We start from the raw sequence: 16,247 nt of genomic DNA, 5'->3' as shown, positions 1-16,247 counted from the left end.
TATTGTAGAGATGAGGTCTCGCTGCCCAGGCAGGTCTCGAACCTGCGGACTCAGGCAATCTACTCACCTCAGCCTCCCAAAGACACGGGATTACAAGCTGAGCCACCGATCCCGGCTAGTTCTCAGGTTTTAAAATATCTACTTTTTTGAGGCTGGGTGCAGTGACTCATGCCTGTAATCCCTTGGCAATCCCTAGGCATTTTGGGAGACCAAGGTGGGAGGATCGTTTGAGCCCAGGTGTTTGAGAATCTTTCCAGCCCAGGTGTTTGAGACCAGCCTGGGCAGCATAGCGAGAACTTGTCTCTACAAAAAATAAAAAATAATTAGCTGGGCATGGTGAACGTGCCTGTAGTCCAACTACAGGTGACAAAGGTGGAAGGGTCATTTAAACCCAGTAGTTCAAGGCTATGGTAATCATACCATTACACTCCAGCCTGGGCTGCAAAGTGAGACTCCAACTCAAAAGTAAAAACATAAATAAATGAAATACCTACTATTTTTGAAAACTGTGATGTATCAACAGAATACAGTCTGATTGTCTTATTCCCAAGACCCTTTGCAGAATTATTTCAACCCCAATCTACTGTTTGGTATTTAATGAAGAGAGCAGGAGACAGGAAACTACTGAATTGAATGATAAGACTTTAAATTTATATCATAATGGCATATACATTATTCAGGTTTTATTCTGGAGTTTTAATAGGGATTCTCAAAATTTAATTATCTTCACTTAGTTACCTTCAAAATAAAAATATTATATAAACATATATCATATTATTGAATGGTCTTATTGTCAGCTATCTCTGGAACACATTTCTAATTATATCCATAACCCAAACTTCCTGCCATGGACAGTAAAAAAGTAATTCTTAGTTGTATCTGTAGTCAACATTGCAATTTTCATGCACTATAGAAACCTTAGACAAGTATGGTTTAAAAATGAATTTGAACAACTAATTATAATTTTGAAGGAGAGAAACAAAGACTAGAAATAAACTACTGAAAAACAATTTCTATGTCTCAGTCAAATTTTTATTTGAAAACACTTTATGTTCATCTCTATAATACTACTGAGAATGACAAAGGAAAACTTGAATTTGCAGCCACCCAAAGGAGAAGGCTTAATTAATTTACCCATATTGGGACTTTGTTTATAATTTTAAAAAAAAGTTTTCGACATGGCACCCTGCTTGCTAGGTGGCCAAACACCTCTGGTAAATGTGTATGTGTATATGCAATATATTTTTCACATATATATTTATATATATGCAATATATTTTTAACATATATAATTATATATATGCAATAAAGCTGAAGTTGTATATTATTCTTTCAAGGGGAAAAATTTCTGTTTAACACAGACCAGTACATGTCAACAAAACCATCCCAATATTTACAGAGATCATAAATCTGGTGAAAAGATATAATCTTTAACAACTAAATAAGCTAAATGCATTAAATGGCCTGGAAGCACAGAGAAGGCATATTTTCACTTTTTTTTCCTGACAGGAAAGCAGAGGTTTTACAAGTTATGGAGACATTTTACCATTGCCTTTAAGGGTGAGGAAGGATATTGAAAGCAAAGGGAAAAATTATGTGGAAAGGCTGAGAGAAATGAGATGAGTGACAAGTGAGAGCCGATCTCATTAACTGAAATATGAATGAAAGAAGGAATGTTTACAAATATGGAAAGATAAGTAGTGCAGGTTTGAACAGATCATGTCAATCAATGTAGAATTTAGCTATCTTTTAAATGGAAGACTAGGAAATATTTTATAGTTATTTGCTTATACTTATAAAGTTTTCCTAAAGAACAACTAAAATGAATTTAGTTGAATTATTTTTTTATGGATGTGATTTTTTCCAAGTTATATAGCAAATTTATTTCTTACCTAGTTATTCTTTCTTTAGGTTTATAGTGCTACACTGAGTAAAATCTAACCTGCTAATATTTGTTGTTTTTTGAAGATGCAATTTTTAAAAGGGATTATTTTTCCATGTCATATTAAACACAATATTCTGAAAAGGTAGCATACCCTGAACATTCTACTTTTCATCTTCTAAAAAATAGATTCTAGAAGAGATTTCTCTAGAAAATATGGAGGGTTTGATATTAAAATAAGTTAGCCAACTCAAAATTAAACTTAACTATTTGACATTTGCATGTGATCTTTTCATCTCCCTTTTCTTCTTTGAAGCTGCAGGCAAGTATTTTAACAGATTTTTAATCCATACTATAATCATCATTGATTTTAAGTTTAAGGATGAAAATCTGATTTTAATTAAAATTTGTTATGCATCCTAGTGTTTATGCTGTGAAATTAACTTGTAATAGTATTCTCTTAAGTATGTACCATAGATATTCTTCTTGAATAAATTTCTGGTGAAAGCAGAATGGACTTTTGGTAAAAATATCATCTCTTGGAGATTTATTTTAGATGAGATCAGGTGTATTCAGGGTAGTATGATTATAGACTTGAGGGATTTATTTTAAATGGAAAGCATGATAAGGTTTAGTAAACTTATCTATTGCTAGTTGGACAACAGGAGAGACTGAGAAATTATGATGAATTGGGTCTGATTTTTGTGTCATGATGGAAAATTTCCACAAATATCATATTTTTACTTTATGATAAGTAATGCAAATGAATTACAGTCTAATATTTGAAGACTCATCAATAAATCTAGAAGGTAGCTGCTGATTTTTCATTATGAGAATCTTTGACTTTACAAGCTATTAAACATTCATGAAAGGATTATTGTACTTGAAATCTAACTGCTCTATATCAGGAATATGTCAGATATCCAAAATTAAACTTAATTTTTTGACATTTTCATGCGATCTTTCCATTTTTATTTTCTCCTTTAAAGCTACAGCCAAATGTTTTAACAAGAAACATCTTTTAGTATGTAAGATTGGAATAATCACTGGACATTCTTACATATGAAGCAGTTTTCTGCAAAGGCTGTTGTTGGTGCTCCCTAACCTTTTATATATATATATAAAAGGTTAGGGAGCATTGAGTAAATATAGACTATTTACTGGGGAATGAAGAACCTAGGTATGATTCGTTGGCTTTGTGCCAAAGATGCTAGAGAAAATGGTGAATGACAAACACATTACCAAGGAATTTTTCCTCTAAGAGTCTGACAAGGATTTAATTTTTAGGATTGAATCCTAACAAGAAAGTTACCCCCTTGTTATTGAACTTCTAATAGAAATATTTTCTATGCTGAAACAGTTCTCAGTTTCTTTCTCTTTTACTTCTTTTCTTTCTTCTTTCTTTTTTGGTTATTTTATCTTCTTCATAATGAGTCATTTCTGGTAAAATAATTTACTTAACTTCCAACCTGGGCAACTTGGCAAGACCTCGCCTTTACAATAAATCAAAAAGTTATCCAGGCATTATGACTGTAGTTCCAGCTACTTGGAAGGCTGAGCTGGAGGGATTGTCTGAGCCCAGCAGGTCAAGGCTGCAGCTGCCATGAGCGTGCCACTGTACTCCAGCCTGGGTAGCAGAGTGAGACTCTGACTCAAAAAATACAAAAAAAAAAACCCCCAAATAACTGAAAGGCAAAATCTTTACAATAGTTTTTATTGGGGCATATCTTAAAATCACTCTAAATTCAATTAAAAATATATTTTTAATAAAATTTTGACTTTCTTTATAAAAATTAATTTTGGTAATTTAACTATTATTTAATGACTGTATACTACATATATTCACTTTTTCCTTTATTTTTGTATTGCTTTGACTTAGTGAGACTGAATTTCCATACTAGGAAATTTATTAAGTGAAGAGTACCAGAACTTAAGATGACTTTTCTTTGCTAACAGAATTTATTAAAGACACTACGGGAGTAAGTTAGAATTAAGTTCCAGGTTTTACACTTGAATATAAAGAAGCAGTTATCCAGGTGTAAAATACTTTAGACAAAATCTGAAACCATCCATTTGACAAAAACTTGGGGCTTCCAGTTGATAATAAATATAATATAATGCAACAGTGTAATGGTAATATCTAAATAGTTACTGTAATCATAGGTAATATGACTACGTGTGTTATCCACAATGAGTGATGTGATATTTTGCTTTACTTTGTACTAGTCAGGTCTGGTGCCACTTTTTGAAAAGAATAAAATTATTCAGATCACTTTTATGAGACAATAACTAAGAAAAGGAAATTAGCTATAGCTAAGAAAGAAATTGGTAAGCACAGCTTAGCAAGGTCAGCCAAGTATCTAGATCGTCTAGGAGGTTGGTACTACCTAAAATCAAACCTATTTGATAGTCAACAATGAACAAAGGCATCTTATTTTAATCTCTAGGTATTAACAAACTCTGCTTGTTCCACAGGAGTCTGAACTTATTGAACTAAGAGAAACCATTGAAATGCTGAAGGCCCAGAACTCTGCTGCCCAGGCAGCTATTCAGGGAGCGCTGAATGGTCCAGACCACCCTCCCAAAGGTATATTTAGAAATATTTCCTTTTCCACTCAATAAATAGATATCTATTTCACTTATTTAACAATAGAGCAAAGCTGCATTTACTCAGTGGCACTACCTTTTATAATGAATAAGTTAGTAGTAATGTGGTCAGAATTCCAGAATTTGAGAACGACTTTAATTATAAAATAATTTTTAAATTGATCTTAAGGGAATTTTTTCTATAGTCTTATACACATTTTTTCCACTTAATTTTATGAAGATGAGGATGGTATAGTTGGTTAATACATGCATATCTGACTTTAAGCAAAACAAACCCAGTAATGAGTATGATAATCTATATCTGTATATAAAAATGAAATAACCAATATGATTATATAGCAAGTAGTGGGTATTGGTAGTAACTTTTCATGAATGGGACAATAAAAAGGTCCATTCCCTGTAGGTGGTTTTAAAACAATAAGATAAAAAAACTAAATGTTTGTCTACTTTATTATTATTATTATTATTATTACCACGCTTCAGTAATTTTCATAACAATGAAAATATTTCTATCTGCCATCCCCATCCCTTGGCTCACCACTGAAGAAGTGCATATTATTAGTATCATGTCATTTTTTTCTTTCATAAGTTCTATTTATTTATGTACTGACTCTATTCAATATTATTTAATATGCTCAACTCTTTCCCAGCTTAAAGATTCTTTTCTAAATCCTGAATGCCCTATTATCTCTCTTCTTATTTCTAGATAAATCCTGGGGGAAAATAAGTATATTGAATCTTTCAATATCTTCAGCCACCAATCACCCTTTAGTTCAATGGAGTATAGTTTTTCTTCACACCACTCTACCAAAACAATGATTTCCAGGATCAATAGAGATGTATAGGATGCTAAATTCAGGAAAACATTTAAAATTCTTATTGTATTAGATGTGGAAACAGTATTTGATCCTGTTGTCCATTCCCTCCTACATGAAACAATCATTTTTTTAATGTTCATGACATCATGCATTCTTGTTTTTGGTTTTTTTTCTCCTTTGAAACTTTTTTCAATGCTTCTTTTGTAAGTTCACTCTTTTCATTCGTTTGTTAATTGTTAATTGTTAATATTCTGAGTTCTCTTCCATTAGGATTCTGAACATTGTGACTGTATGCATCATATTTGTAATGCTATACAAATTCATCTACTATTCTAGTTATACAACTATCAAATCTGTATCTTCAGGCCAGCCTGGAGCTATACTTGAAGAATAGGTCTGTATATATCTGTATATGTATAGTTCTGTATATCCAGCTACCAGGCTATACTCTTGAAGTATCGGTCTGTATATCCAGCTGCCAGGTCATACTTTTAAAGTATAGGTCTGTATATCCAGCTGCCAGAACTCCAGTGGATATCTTTGAATGTTTGTTTGGTACCATAAACCTAACATCTCCTAACTTGGACTTGTCCTCTTTCCTTTCTGCATGCCCTTATTTGTTTTTTTGCCTCAATAGATGATACTACCATCCTTTTGTGTAGCAAGAAATCTGGGTGTCATTCATAGCTCCTCCTTTCCTTATTCAATAAATCACCAAGTGCTGTTGATTTTCTACCCTTGAATATCTTTTGGATCTGTTCACTTTTCTAGATCCTACTATCACCACCCATCATCTTGCCCCTGACCTATTACCACAATCCGCTAACAGTCTTCCTGTCCTTAATCTTTCCCCACTTTACACCATTCTTCCATCAAAGCCAGAGCAAGCATCTAAAAACATATGTATACAGGTATCCCATTGCCTTTAGGATGAAACCTAAACTCCTTAACATGATCTCGCTTTACCAGTTTCATTCATTCAACCAATATTTATTGATTACCAATTATATACCAGATGCTGGGCTAGACTTATCTCTTTTTCTTTTCTTTTCTTTTCTTTGTATTATATATTTCACATTTCAGCTATTCTGAATTTCTTCCAGTGCTTCCTACGTTCTTTACAAATTCTGTTTTTTCCACTTAGAACATTCTCCCCTGTTTGTTCAGCATAAAAACTTTTTGAGATACTATAGCAATTAGCTTAAATGTGCCTCCTTGACCCCGAAACTGAATGAGGTTCCCTGTGGTATCTTTCTGGATATGGCAGTGCTTCCCTTATTAAAATTACATTATACTTTAGTGCCTCTATTTAAGGTATGTTTTTCCTAATTCACAGTAGGAAGGTTTGGGTTTTTTTTTTTCTCTAGTGCCTATGATGATACCTTGCACATAAAAGGGGCATATTTGAATTACACAAAAACGAGTGTTATAATTTTAAAATGTACTTAAATTTCAGTTTTAGGAAAACAATTATATAAAGTGAGATATACTTAAATTGAAGGACAAATGAGTTTTCTAGGGGCTACTTCTGTTAAGAATTTAGCAACTTTCCATGTGGGGGAGTTGATTTATGTGCAGCATGGAAAATTATTGCATATTTAAAGCTTATCTTAGTGCTATAATAAAGCAGCTTATGTTCTAAATCTTCATGTTGTAAATAGGTCCAGAAGGGATTTAAAAAGGCTTATTCCTTACTTTAACACAGCACAAGTCACTGAAATGAAACTTTCTGAAAGAATTCCTTTTATCTTGGGCAACAGGTAGCTTAATGTATCTACTGGAATTGAAAAATTGGAATTCCTTTGCTCAGAGATGTGGGAGGAACAATGTCTAAGATGAACAAAATAACAGTTAATATCTAAATTGATCAAGAAATATTTAAAAAATAATTTCCCAGGTTTTAAAACTAACAAGAACTCATTAAAAGGGATGAATGTATACAGGATATTTAGATTATATTTCGGTATTATTAAAACACAATATTAAATTTAGTGAACAAAAAGTGATTCTTATCACACTGGAATTGCATGGAGAAAATAGATGGATTAATTATGTATCTTTTCATGGGTTATTAAGGTGATTATATGGCCGAAAAATTTATATTCTGAAATCATATTGAAATTTGGTTTTAGAGACCTTTAAACTATTTATGTCATAGATATTTTCAACATATGATCTTAAAAGATGTATTTGAAATGAGAACACTTTTATAGACCAAACTATGGCAAAATCTCACACCAATTTATTAATGTACCGTTCTACTTTCTCTTTATTTATATATCATATCTCTTAATGACATCTGATAAACAACTAGTCTATAATAAAATAAATGTGTTTATTTGTTTACCAACATATTTAAGTACCTGCTATTAAGTACTCTATTAGGTCTTGAAATACAAAAATAAATAAAATGACTCTGTAGTCAAAGGGTTCACAATCCACTGCAATGAAGAAGATTTTATATATATACAGGGGGTACCAAAAAATGTCTACCCATTTTAAGAGATGTTACCCATGTATTACTTTTCAAAGTTGAATTCAATTATGATAGCAATGTGTAGTATGGTGTTCACTCAACCTTGCTTCCATCACTTTCTTTGACTGTCCTGCTTGTCTCTTGGTGATACTAGCATTTATTTGATTAACAACATCTTTTGTGCAAATATCATGCTTAAAATGTGTAGACCTTTTTTGGCACCCCCTGTGTATATGTATATGTATGTGTATGTATACACACACACACACACACACACACACATATACAAACATACACATTTATATAAATTGTAAGAAACATAATTGTTATAAGGCTGAAAATTGAAGGTAATGAAAATTTTTATTTTTGTTTTTCAAAATGTATTATTGTTTTAAAAGTCACTATTTCTGTGTAAATATGGAGTCATTTTTTCTCAAGATACACCAAGTACAGTTGGATAGTACGTGTATTAAATTGCTATCAACAATACATATTTTTTAATAATAATGGTTGACAAACATAGGTGTGTTGAATGAAAAAATTAGAATATATTTATTCAACAACTACATATTTAGTGTCTACCGTGTGCCATACTTTGTTCAAGGTCCTGGATATATATAAGTAATCAAAATAGACATGGTCTTTGTCTTCATAGAACTTTTAGTCTAAGAGAAGACCAGAAAATAAATAAATGTTTGTGATCACTGATCTAGCTAAGTGTGTATTTCAAAACAGTTATACGTTCCAAAATGGACAATTATAGTTACCATAGAAAAGGAGGGTACCAGAGAACTTACTAGAAGTTGCATAGTCAGAAAAGCATGCTCCAAGGTAGCAACATTTACTTGAATTCCAAGGAATAATTATCAAATCATATTATAAATATTGAGGGAGGAGCATTCCAAGAGGGCCTTGAGGCAGAAAAGAGATTAGTACCTTGATAGAACTGATACAAAGAAGATAATGAGTAGAGGTAAAATAAGCAGAACGTGGTTGGACAGAATCATTGAAGGATTTTTAGGCCATATTTAAGAGGTGGAATTCTTTCTCTTCTAATTAAAGTGAACATCCATTGAAAGTCCTTAAGTAAAGGAGTGATGATGATGTTTTCCTTTTAAAAATTTTCTCTAGCTTTTGTTTGCAGAATGGTTTGAAGGTGAGAGAGTTGGATAGCTGTTCTTGCTATAGAATTGATGTGAATAGGTTGAACAGGGTCAGTGGTTGTGCAGAAAGTAGAAAGTGGAAAATAAATGAATGAACAAACACATACTTAAAATTTTATTTTTAAAATAGGCTTCTCCATACATTCAGGTTGCTTATATTCATTTGTTTAACTATTCATTACTGAGCTTTATGATACCCCAGTACTGGATTAAATATTTATCACCACTGAAAAGGAATTGTTAGAGAAAAAGTACAGTGCATTTTTTCATATCATTACATTATTGAAATTATGCTTTTGCTAGTTTTTATTGGTAAATGCAGTCATAGTTGAAGTTAATTAATACCTCCAAGAACTACTTATGACCTATGATTTTAATAACTTACTTATCTTTTAAAAAACTTGATATTAATCAAATGTCAAATATAACATTAATTATGGATATAATAAAAACCTCTGGCATACTTTAACATTTTATGTTTCTCTATTTATGAAAGGTAAGTGTTAGGGAAAGGCTAGCAAATGCTATATCTTATTCAAAAAAGCTAACACCCAATCACAGCAAAGATTTAAAACATGAATAAATACCTGCACATTGTCTATTGTGTATTCATGTGACTTCCATATTAGGTAAGTAAGAGAGTCTAGATTTCTTTATTGTTGAATTAAAGCCACACACGTAAATACCTTGATTTAGGTTTTGGAATTGGTAATGTTTTTGGTGTGTAAAATCAGTAAATGTTCTCATTGTTACTTTAAAAAATAATTTTAAGAGACCAAACTCTAGGTGTTCCAAAACATTGCTTTATTTTTTTCTCTCCTATAAAAGTTGTCAGCATGCTTGCCTCAATAGAAAAGTTAAGGAACTTATGTATATATATGTATATATGTATATGAGGATTAGGAGATGTATACATATATGTAAAAATATATATGTATATACATATATTATATACCCACATCGATACTCACTTATTGTATGTTTTGAAAGTGACCAGCTACAGCTTCATTATCTGTTTCATTACCCATTCATGGATCATTCAGTAAATTACTACTGAATTACTATTCAGTAAATCAGTCAAGTGGAAAGATTTGATTTTATATTATTATTTTAATGGAAACTGAAAGCTATATAGTCATTTTTGACATCTTACAAGTTCCATTGCGATTTCTTTGCTTGGCTAATCTGCATTGATGCTAATTAAGTTTATTAATAAAGCAGGCCTAAAAGCAAATTTGACCTTTAATATAATCTTATAAATTTTCTTAGTGTCTTGCTTACACTTAATATCAGTTTATTGTAAGTAGATATAATTTCAATTTAAGTTTTTATTTTTAATAACTATAAATAAATCCTGTTAGCTGATTGTATGGAATAAGTGGATACCTTTTAAAATGATTAAATATCAAATGCCAGGCTCTTCAAAATTTCTTGTATAACTGGAAAAACGCTACACATTTTTAAGTATAGTAAGGCAGTATAGACTACATGTTGCATACATGGCAGCACAATAGATACTAGAATCAGTTTACTGCTGAGGTTGGCTCTACTGTTTTTCAAGAATATGACATGTAAAAATTATATTTAGTAATTAAACTGACTTGAATAGTTTGTTTTAAGAATAAAATTAGGTACTCCAGGGGCATATTAAGTATATAGTAAAAGTTAATTTTATTATTACTTGTTATTAGTGTTACTATTTAAAGTCAGGGACAAGGATTAGGGGTATATTGGAAGAATTTCACTGTCTTAAATATGTTCTGTTTAATTCACAAACTCAGTCTGCCTGTTTTGTTTTTATCTTATTTCAATAGCTTTAGGGGTACACATGACTTTTGGTTACATGTATACATAGGATAGTGATGAAGAAGTTTGGGCTTTACATGAATAGACATCTCTCAAAATAGTGTATACACATGGCCAACAAGCATATGAAAAAAATCACTAACATTATTAATCATCGGGGAAATGCAAATTGAAACCACAATGAGATACCACCATACACCAGAGAGAATGGCTATTATTTTAAAACTCAGAAAACAGTAGACTCTTATTTGAGGATCTTTCTTTCATTGACTGTTTGACCTTGACCAAGTTATTTATGTTTTTTGCACTTCAGTTTCTCATTTGTGAGATGATGTGCTTACATGATTTCCGAGGTTTGTTTTGGCTCTAAAATGATATGATTCTTTGAAATGGAAAGTTAATATATTTGGCTTTCGTAACTTTATTCAAAGCACAAATATTAAAAAGACACAATTAATTCTCATTCTATTATGAGTTTCTATTTACTCCACGGAACTAATCATTTGGAACAAATCATTTTGGAAAAGCTGTTTGATCCAGGTATTCAGTAAAAATCACTAACATAGCATTTAATTTTGGACAAAACTCAGAATTCATTAAATTACCAGTACTACAGACTTATATGAGATTCCCATTAAATATTCATTTGATAACTCAGTTAATTAAAACAAAATGGTTGTACTATATTAAACTTTTAAAACTGAAACTGCACTGAAATAATCTGCACAAAACCTATTGACCTTTATTAGATAACTTTCTCTCCAAAAGCCTAGAAGGCTTATTTGTTCAGATTGAGACTTTTCATGAGCCAGTGTGATCCTCTCTGTCTGTTGCTAGATCTTCGCATCAGAAGACAGCATTCCTCTGAAAGTGTTTCTAGTATCAACAGTGCCACAAGCCATTCCAGCATTGGCAGTGGTAATGATGCGGACTCCAAGAAAAAGAAAAAGAAAAACTGGGTAAGTCACCATCATTCATTAATTCATAAGCTTAGTAATGTACAATGAGTTAGGTATTTTTTCCTTTAGGGTTTTAGAACTCTATAGAAGTTTACAAAGAGTCCCATTCAAGTGACTGGCACACCAATCACCCTAATTAGAAAGGCATGGCACTGAAAAACATCCATTTTGGAGTTAGGACTAAACGGGTTTAAATCTCTCCTGGATCTTGGGCAGCTTACTTCATCTTTTGAGGGGACTGAATTGTTTCATCTGTAAAAGTAAGATAATACTGACTCTATAAAGCTGTAATGAAGAAAAATAAGATAGCATCTGTAAATAAATAGCTTAGTCTGGGTTTCTTGTGAGAGTAGAGATGAAGAAAAAGAAAAATGGTGATGGTGATGATGATGTTGTTGATGGTGATGGTGATGGAAGAGAAAAGGAAAGAGAATTGGAGTTGATAAAGAGAAGGAAGAACCCTTGAAAACTCTCCCACTACCCCTAGAATCAATAGAGCTTATAGTGTGAATAAAGCTTCACCCCATAAGAAATCAAAGTCAGCCACATTAGTGTCACTTGATTTTCTTTAGATCAAGAGAACATAGCATAAATATAAAATACACTTTAACAGAACTGCCCATTAAGTTTGGTAGAGATCTAATGTATGATAATATTAACCAATTGCTAACAAGCTGAGGGAAAGATACTATTATGGCAAAAAGTTTTAAACAGTGAAGTAAAGGTTTTTTTTTTAATACTACAAAACAAAGGTAGATCTTAAATAAATACGACTCTTAATGAAATCCAATACCTAACAATCAGAGGATTTTAATGAAGTGCTTTCTATACATAATGAAGGAAATATCTTTTTTGTTTTAAAAAAATGTTTATGCAGGTAATATTTTAAAATACTGACCAGCCTTCATTCCCTTGATTTGTAATTCCACACTCTTTCATGTTTCTGCAAGGTGAACTCTAGAGGAAGTGAGGTGAATATAAACCGTGGACAATTTGGCATGCATCTATTTAAAAAACCCTACCTTGGCATGAATGCTATTCATTTTGGCAGTAGGCTTTTATACCTTTTAAAAACAGATTACCTTGTATGTCTTTCCTTTGTGTCTTTTCATTTTAATCTCAAATTTTAAAGAGAAGTAAAACCACTTTCTGAATAGAGCTGTAGGGGATACCAATTCTGGTTTTGAATAGTCTGGGAATTGAAAATTTGAATAGAAAATCACAATTAATGAAGTGTTAGGTGAATTTGATTTCATTTTGCTTTTTTAAGTTTGTACTGTCAGCAGGACATGACTTGATTGTAGCGCTAAAGTGGCCATTTAAAACAAATTGCCTTGAAGAGAGAAGCATTGGGAATGGAGATCCCTTCAAGGTACTTAGTTTTAAATGAGTGCTCTGACAGCCATGCCCTTGACCTTGCACTATTTAAAAGCCTTCCATGTTTGCGCTGCGCTGGATTAATACAAGAATAAAACAAAAACACAAAACACGGTATCATTTATTTAGAGATACTGTGCTGCAACTGTTAATACTCTGCTTATAAATACTGACCCCAGGCAGTGGCTAGGATGGCATCTGCAAACTAACGCCCCAAAGCCAAAGCTCTCCAAGTGCAAATAGACAAGAGGGGTAATTGCTGTTCTTCTTTCAGCTGAGAAGCTCTTTCAAACAAGCCTTTGGGAAGAAAAAGTCCACCAAACCGCCTTCCTCACATTCCGACATTGAAGAGCTTACTGATTCATCTCTTCCAGCATCCCCCAAATTACCCCATAATGCTGGTGACTGTGGTTCAGCATCCATGAAACCCTCCCAGTCTGCCTCAGCGTAAGTCATTCCCTCTGCAGAGTGTAGAAATCTAAAGAACCAACTTTAGATCAGCCCCATGTGTATGATCTAACCATATCTCTGTCAAATTATTTTTAGATTTTTCTGAGAACGGTGTATAGCATTGGTTTCTCTTTCATTTTTCATATATTAGAATCTGAGAGTTTCTTGATCTCATTCTCCATTTTTCTAAGTCATTATTCTCACTTCTTTTCACTTGCATTTGTCCATTTATCTGTCTAACTGTGCGTACATGCAGGTCACCCCTTATCTGGCCACCAAAGAAACGGCAAAATGGCCCTGTGATCTACAAGCATAGATCCCGGTAAAATGAGTGTGATGCATGAGAACTGCAGAGATCCAGGCTCTAACCTAAGCAGTGTTCGTTTTTGCTTTTTCTAAAATCACTCACCTGCATTTCAACAATAAATGCCTCCTCTTTCTGTCTTTCAACTATAATGTGGTATCCTAAAACCAATCTGCAATCCATCTTATTTGATTCTCTTAGATAATCTAACATAGCATTTTTATAGTGGCTTGCTTTTTGTTAGTACAGTAGTCCCCCTTATCCACAGGGGATACTTTCTAAGACCCCTAGTGGATTCCTGAAACTGAGGACAGTACTATATATACTATTTTTTTTGTACATATATACCTACCTATGATAAAGTTCAATTTAAAAATTAGGCACAGTAAGTGATTAACAACAATACCATAATAAAATAAAACAATTATAACAATATTTTGTGACAGGCACTATGTGAACGTGGTCTCTCTCTTTCTCAAAATACTATAATATTTTTGGACCATGTTCAACAGCAGGTAATTGAAAACACAGAAACCAAAACTGTGGATGGGTGGGAGAAACTACTGTACGATAAATAACACATTTAGAATGTGGAAACATGTTCCGATGAAATGGCTTCTCTTTATTTTATACACTATTTAAATCATATTTTCTTGTGTGCTCATGACAATGACAAGCATAGTACTCTCATAGAGAACAAAGCCAGTATGCTTTGACTACATAATTGTGTCACTTATGTAAGAAGGAAGAACATACCACTGTAATTTTTGTGACCAGCAATCTAATCCTCAAATTTTAAATAGGAAAGATATTAGTTAATATAAAACAAAATTTTTGGAAGATTTTCTACAAAACTGTTCATAAAACAACAAAACTAAACAATAAGGATATAAAGTATATGACCTTCAGACAGCCCTTAGCTAACCTGCTAGTAAGGGCTGAAACCTGTGACTTAACTTTGTTAGCTGTGCTATTCTAAATCCGTTGAGCCTAACAGGAAGATTATATAACACTCACTCATTATTTAAATGTCCAAAACTAATCTCTCTAATTTATTTCCTACAGTGTTCATATTGGATTTTCATGGTAACTTAAAGACAGTTTTGTGGCAAATAAGGTCATTTTTTTTTTTTTTTGCAGTTTTACAAAGGAAGAAATCAACATTTTAAGGATGTAATAACTTTGCATTTAAAAAGAATATTCACATGTTGCAAATGGAAATTTAAATCCCTTGGAAATGTGGGAATGAAATACAGTAATACTATTACTTTGCTGCCCTAAAAATATCAACAACAAGGAAATTTTTAGTATTATTTTATATTCGGTAATAGCAAAGTGTTTTTAAACTCCAGGAGAGGGGAAAAAAAGACTAAAAGATAAAGAAAGACAGTTCTTTTCAGTTTTTGAACCTGTGAATGCATTCCTGTTTGTAAAACTCTTTCCCCTTTTCTCTAGATTTTGCCAATAGCAAATAATTTCTGTACCTGCTGGATAATATTGCAGTTCAGCCCTTAAAAGAGGCAGTGCTCTTCCTAATCCTCTGGCTTACCCAGACCACTGATTTTGTGTTTGTTTTCTTCTTCAGGATATGTGAATGCACAGAGGCTGAGGCAGAGATAATTCTGCAGCTGAAGAGCGAGCTCAGAGAAAAAGAATTAAAATTAACGGATATTCGGCTGGAGGCCCTGAGCTCTGCTCATCATCTTGATCAGATCCGGGAAGCCATGAACCGGATGCAGGTTGGTGCAGAAGCACTTTCAAGGCACAAAATGGATAGATAAAAATGCTGCCCGTTCTCTTCTCTTGGTTATTATAAAGTAAATTCCAGTTTTAACCCCGCTGTGGAAATGTACTTTGTTTATTCAGACTTTGCAACTTATTTCTTAATACCGGTTGGGGAATTTTGTTAAATTCTAGGTTAGAAGTGGGAGTACAAACGAGCTAGTTGTACTCAAGAACCATTAAAGATATTTGTACTAGTGTACAGACTGAGAACTAAGTTTTTAGAGAAACGACTAAATTCTTGCTTCTTCACATTTCCATGATTTACCTTTATGAAGCCTTTTTTCCTGTCCTTTTGAAATCTGACTTTCAAATGCATTCACCTATTTTCTGTTGAAAAAACAAAAGTAATGAGAAAGCTGTAGAAATTCAAGGCAAGCTTCCTGAATGTGGAAGTGAAAGTGATTTAGAATGCCATCTGTAGAAGTAAAGCTTTTATTTTTTGGAAATATCTAAAGGCTAAATTCAGAACCTGTCTGTGCTCAGATGAAGCTTTCATTTTATTATTGTAAACCAGTAATCACTTGGTACCACAGATGACTGAAATAAGAAACGCTTAGTGCTGAACAGATTCATCTGCCATTGTATATATTCATCAAATATCTTTTGTTGTTTTTATGAGC

The 16,247-nt window shown here is 32.6% G+C and overlaps 1 protein-coding gene across 1 annotated transcript in view; it reads left to right on the top strand.

The window, feature by feature from the left end:
- The window catches only part of NAV3 (neuron navigator 3), a 157,651-nt gene that overhangs the window by 107,754 nt on the left and 33,650 nt on the right, over positions 1-16,247 (top strand). Inside the window, exons 14-18 of the mRNA XM_021716218.1 lie at positions 4,358-4,469; positions 11,590-11,711; positions 12,662-12,682; positions 13,363-13,535; positions 15,428-15,581. Coding sequence (XP_021571893.1) covers positions 4,358-4,469; positions 11,590-11,711; positions 12,662-12,682; positions 13,363-13,535; positions 15,428-15,581 — 582 coding nt within the window. The remainder of the gene's footprint in view (positions 1-4,357; positions 4,470-11,589; positions 11,712-12,661; positions 12,683-13,362; positions 13,536-15,427; positions 15,582-16,247) is intronic.

This window comes from Carlito syrichta, unplaced genomic scaffold, assembly GCF_000164805.1.
Source record: "Carlito syrichta isolate Samal-C Ts95f unplaced genomic scaffold, Tarsius_syrichta-2.0.1 Scaffold308324, whole genome shotgun sequence".
NCBI classification, from domain to species: Eukaryota; Metazoa; Chordata; class Mammalia; order Primates; family Tarsiidae; genus Carlito; species Carlito syrichta.
This window is presented reverse-complemented; position numbering and strand designations above follow the sequence as displayed.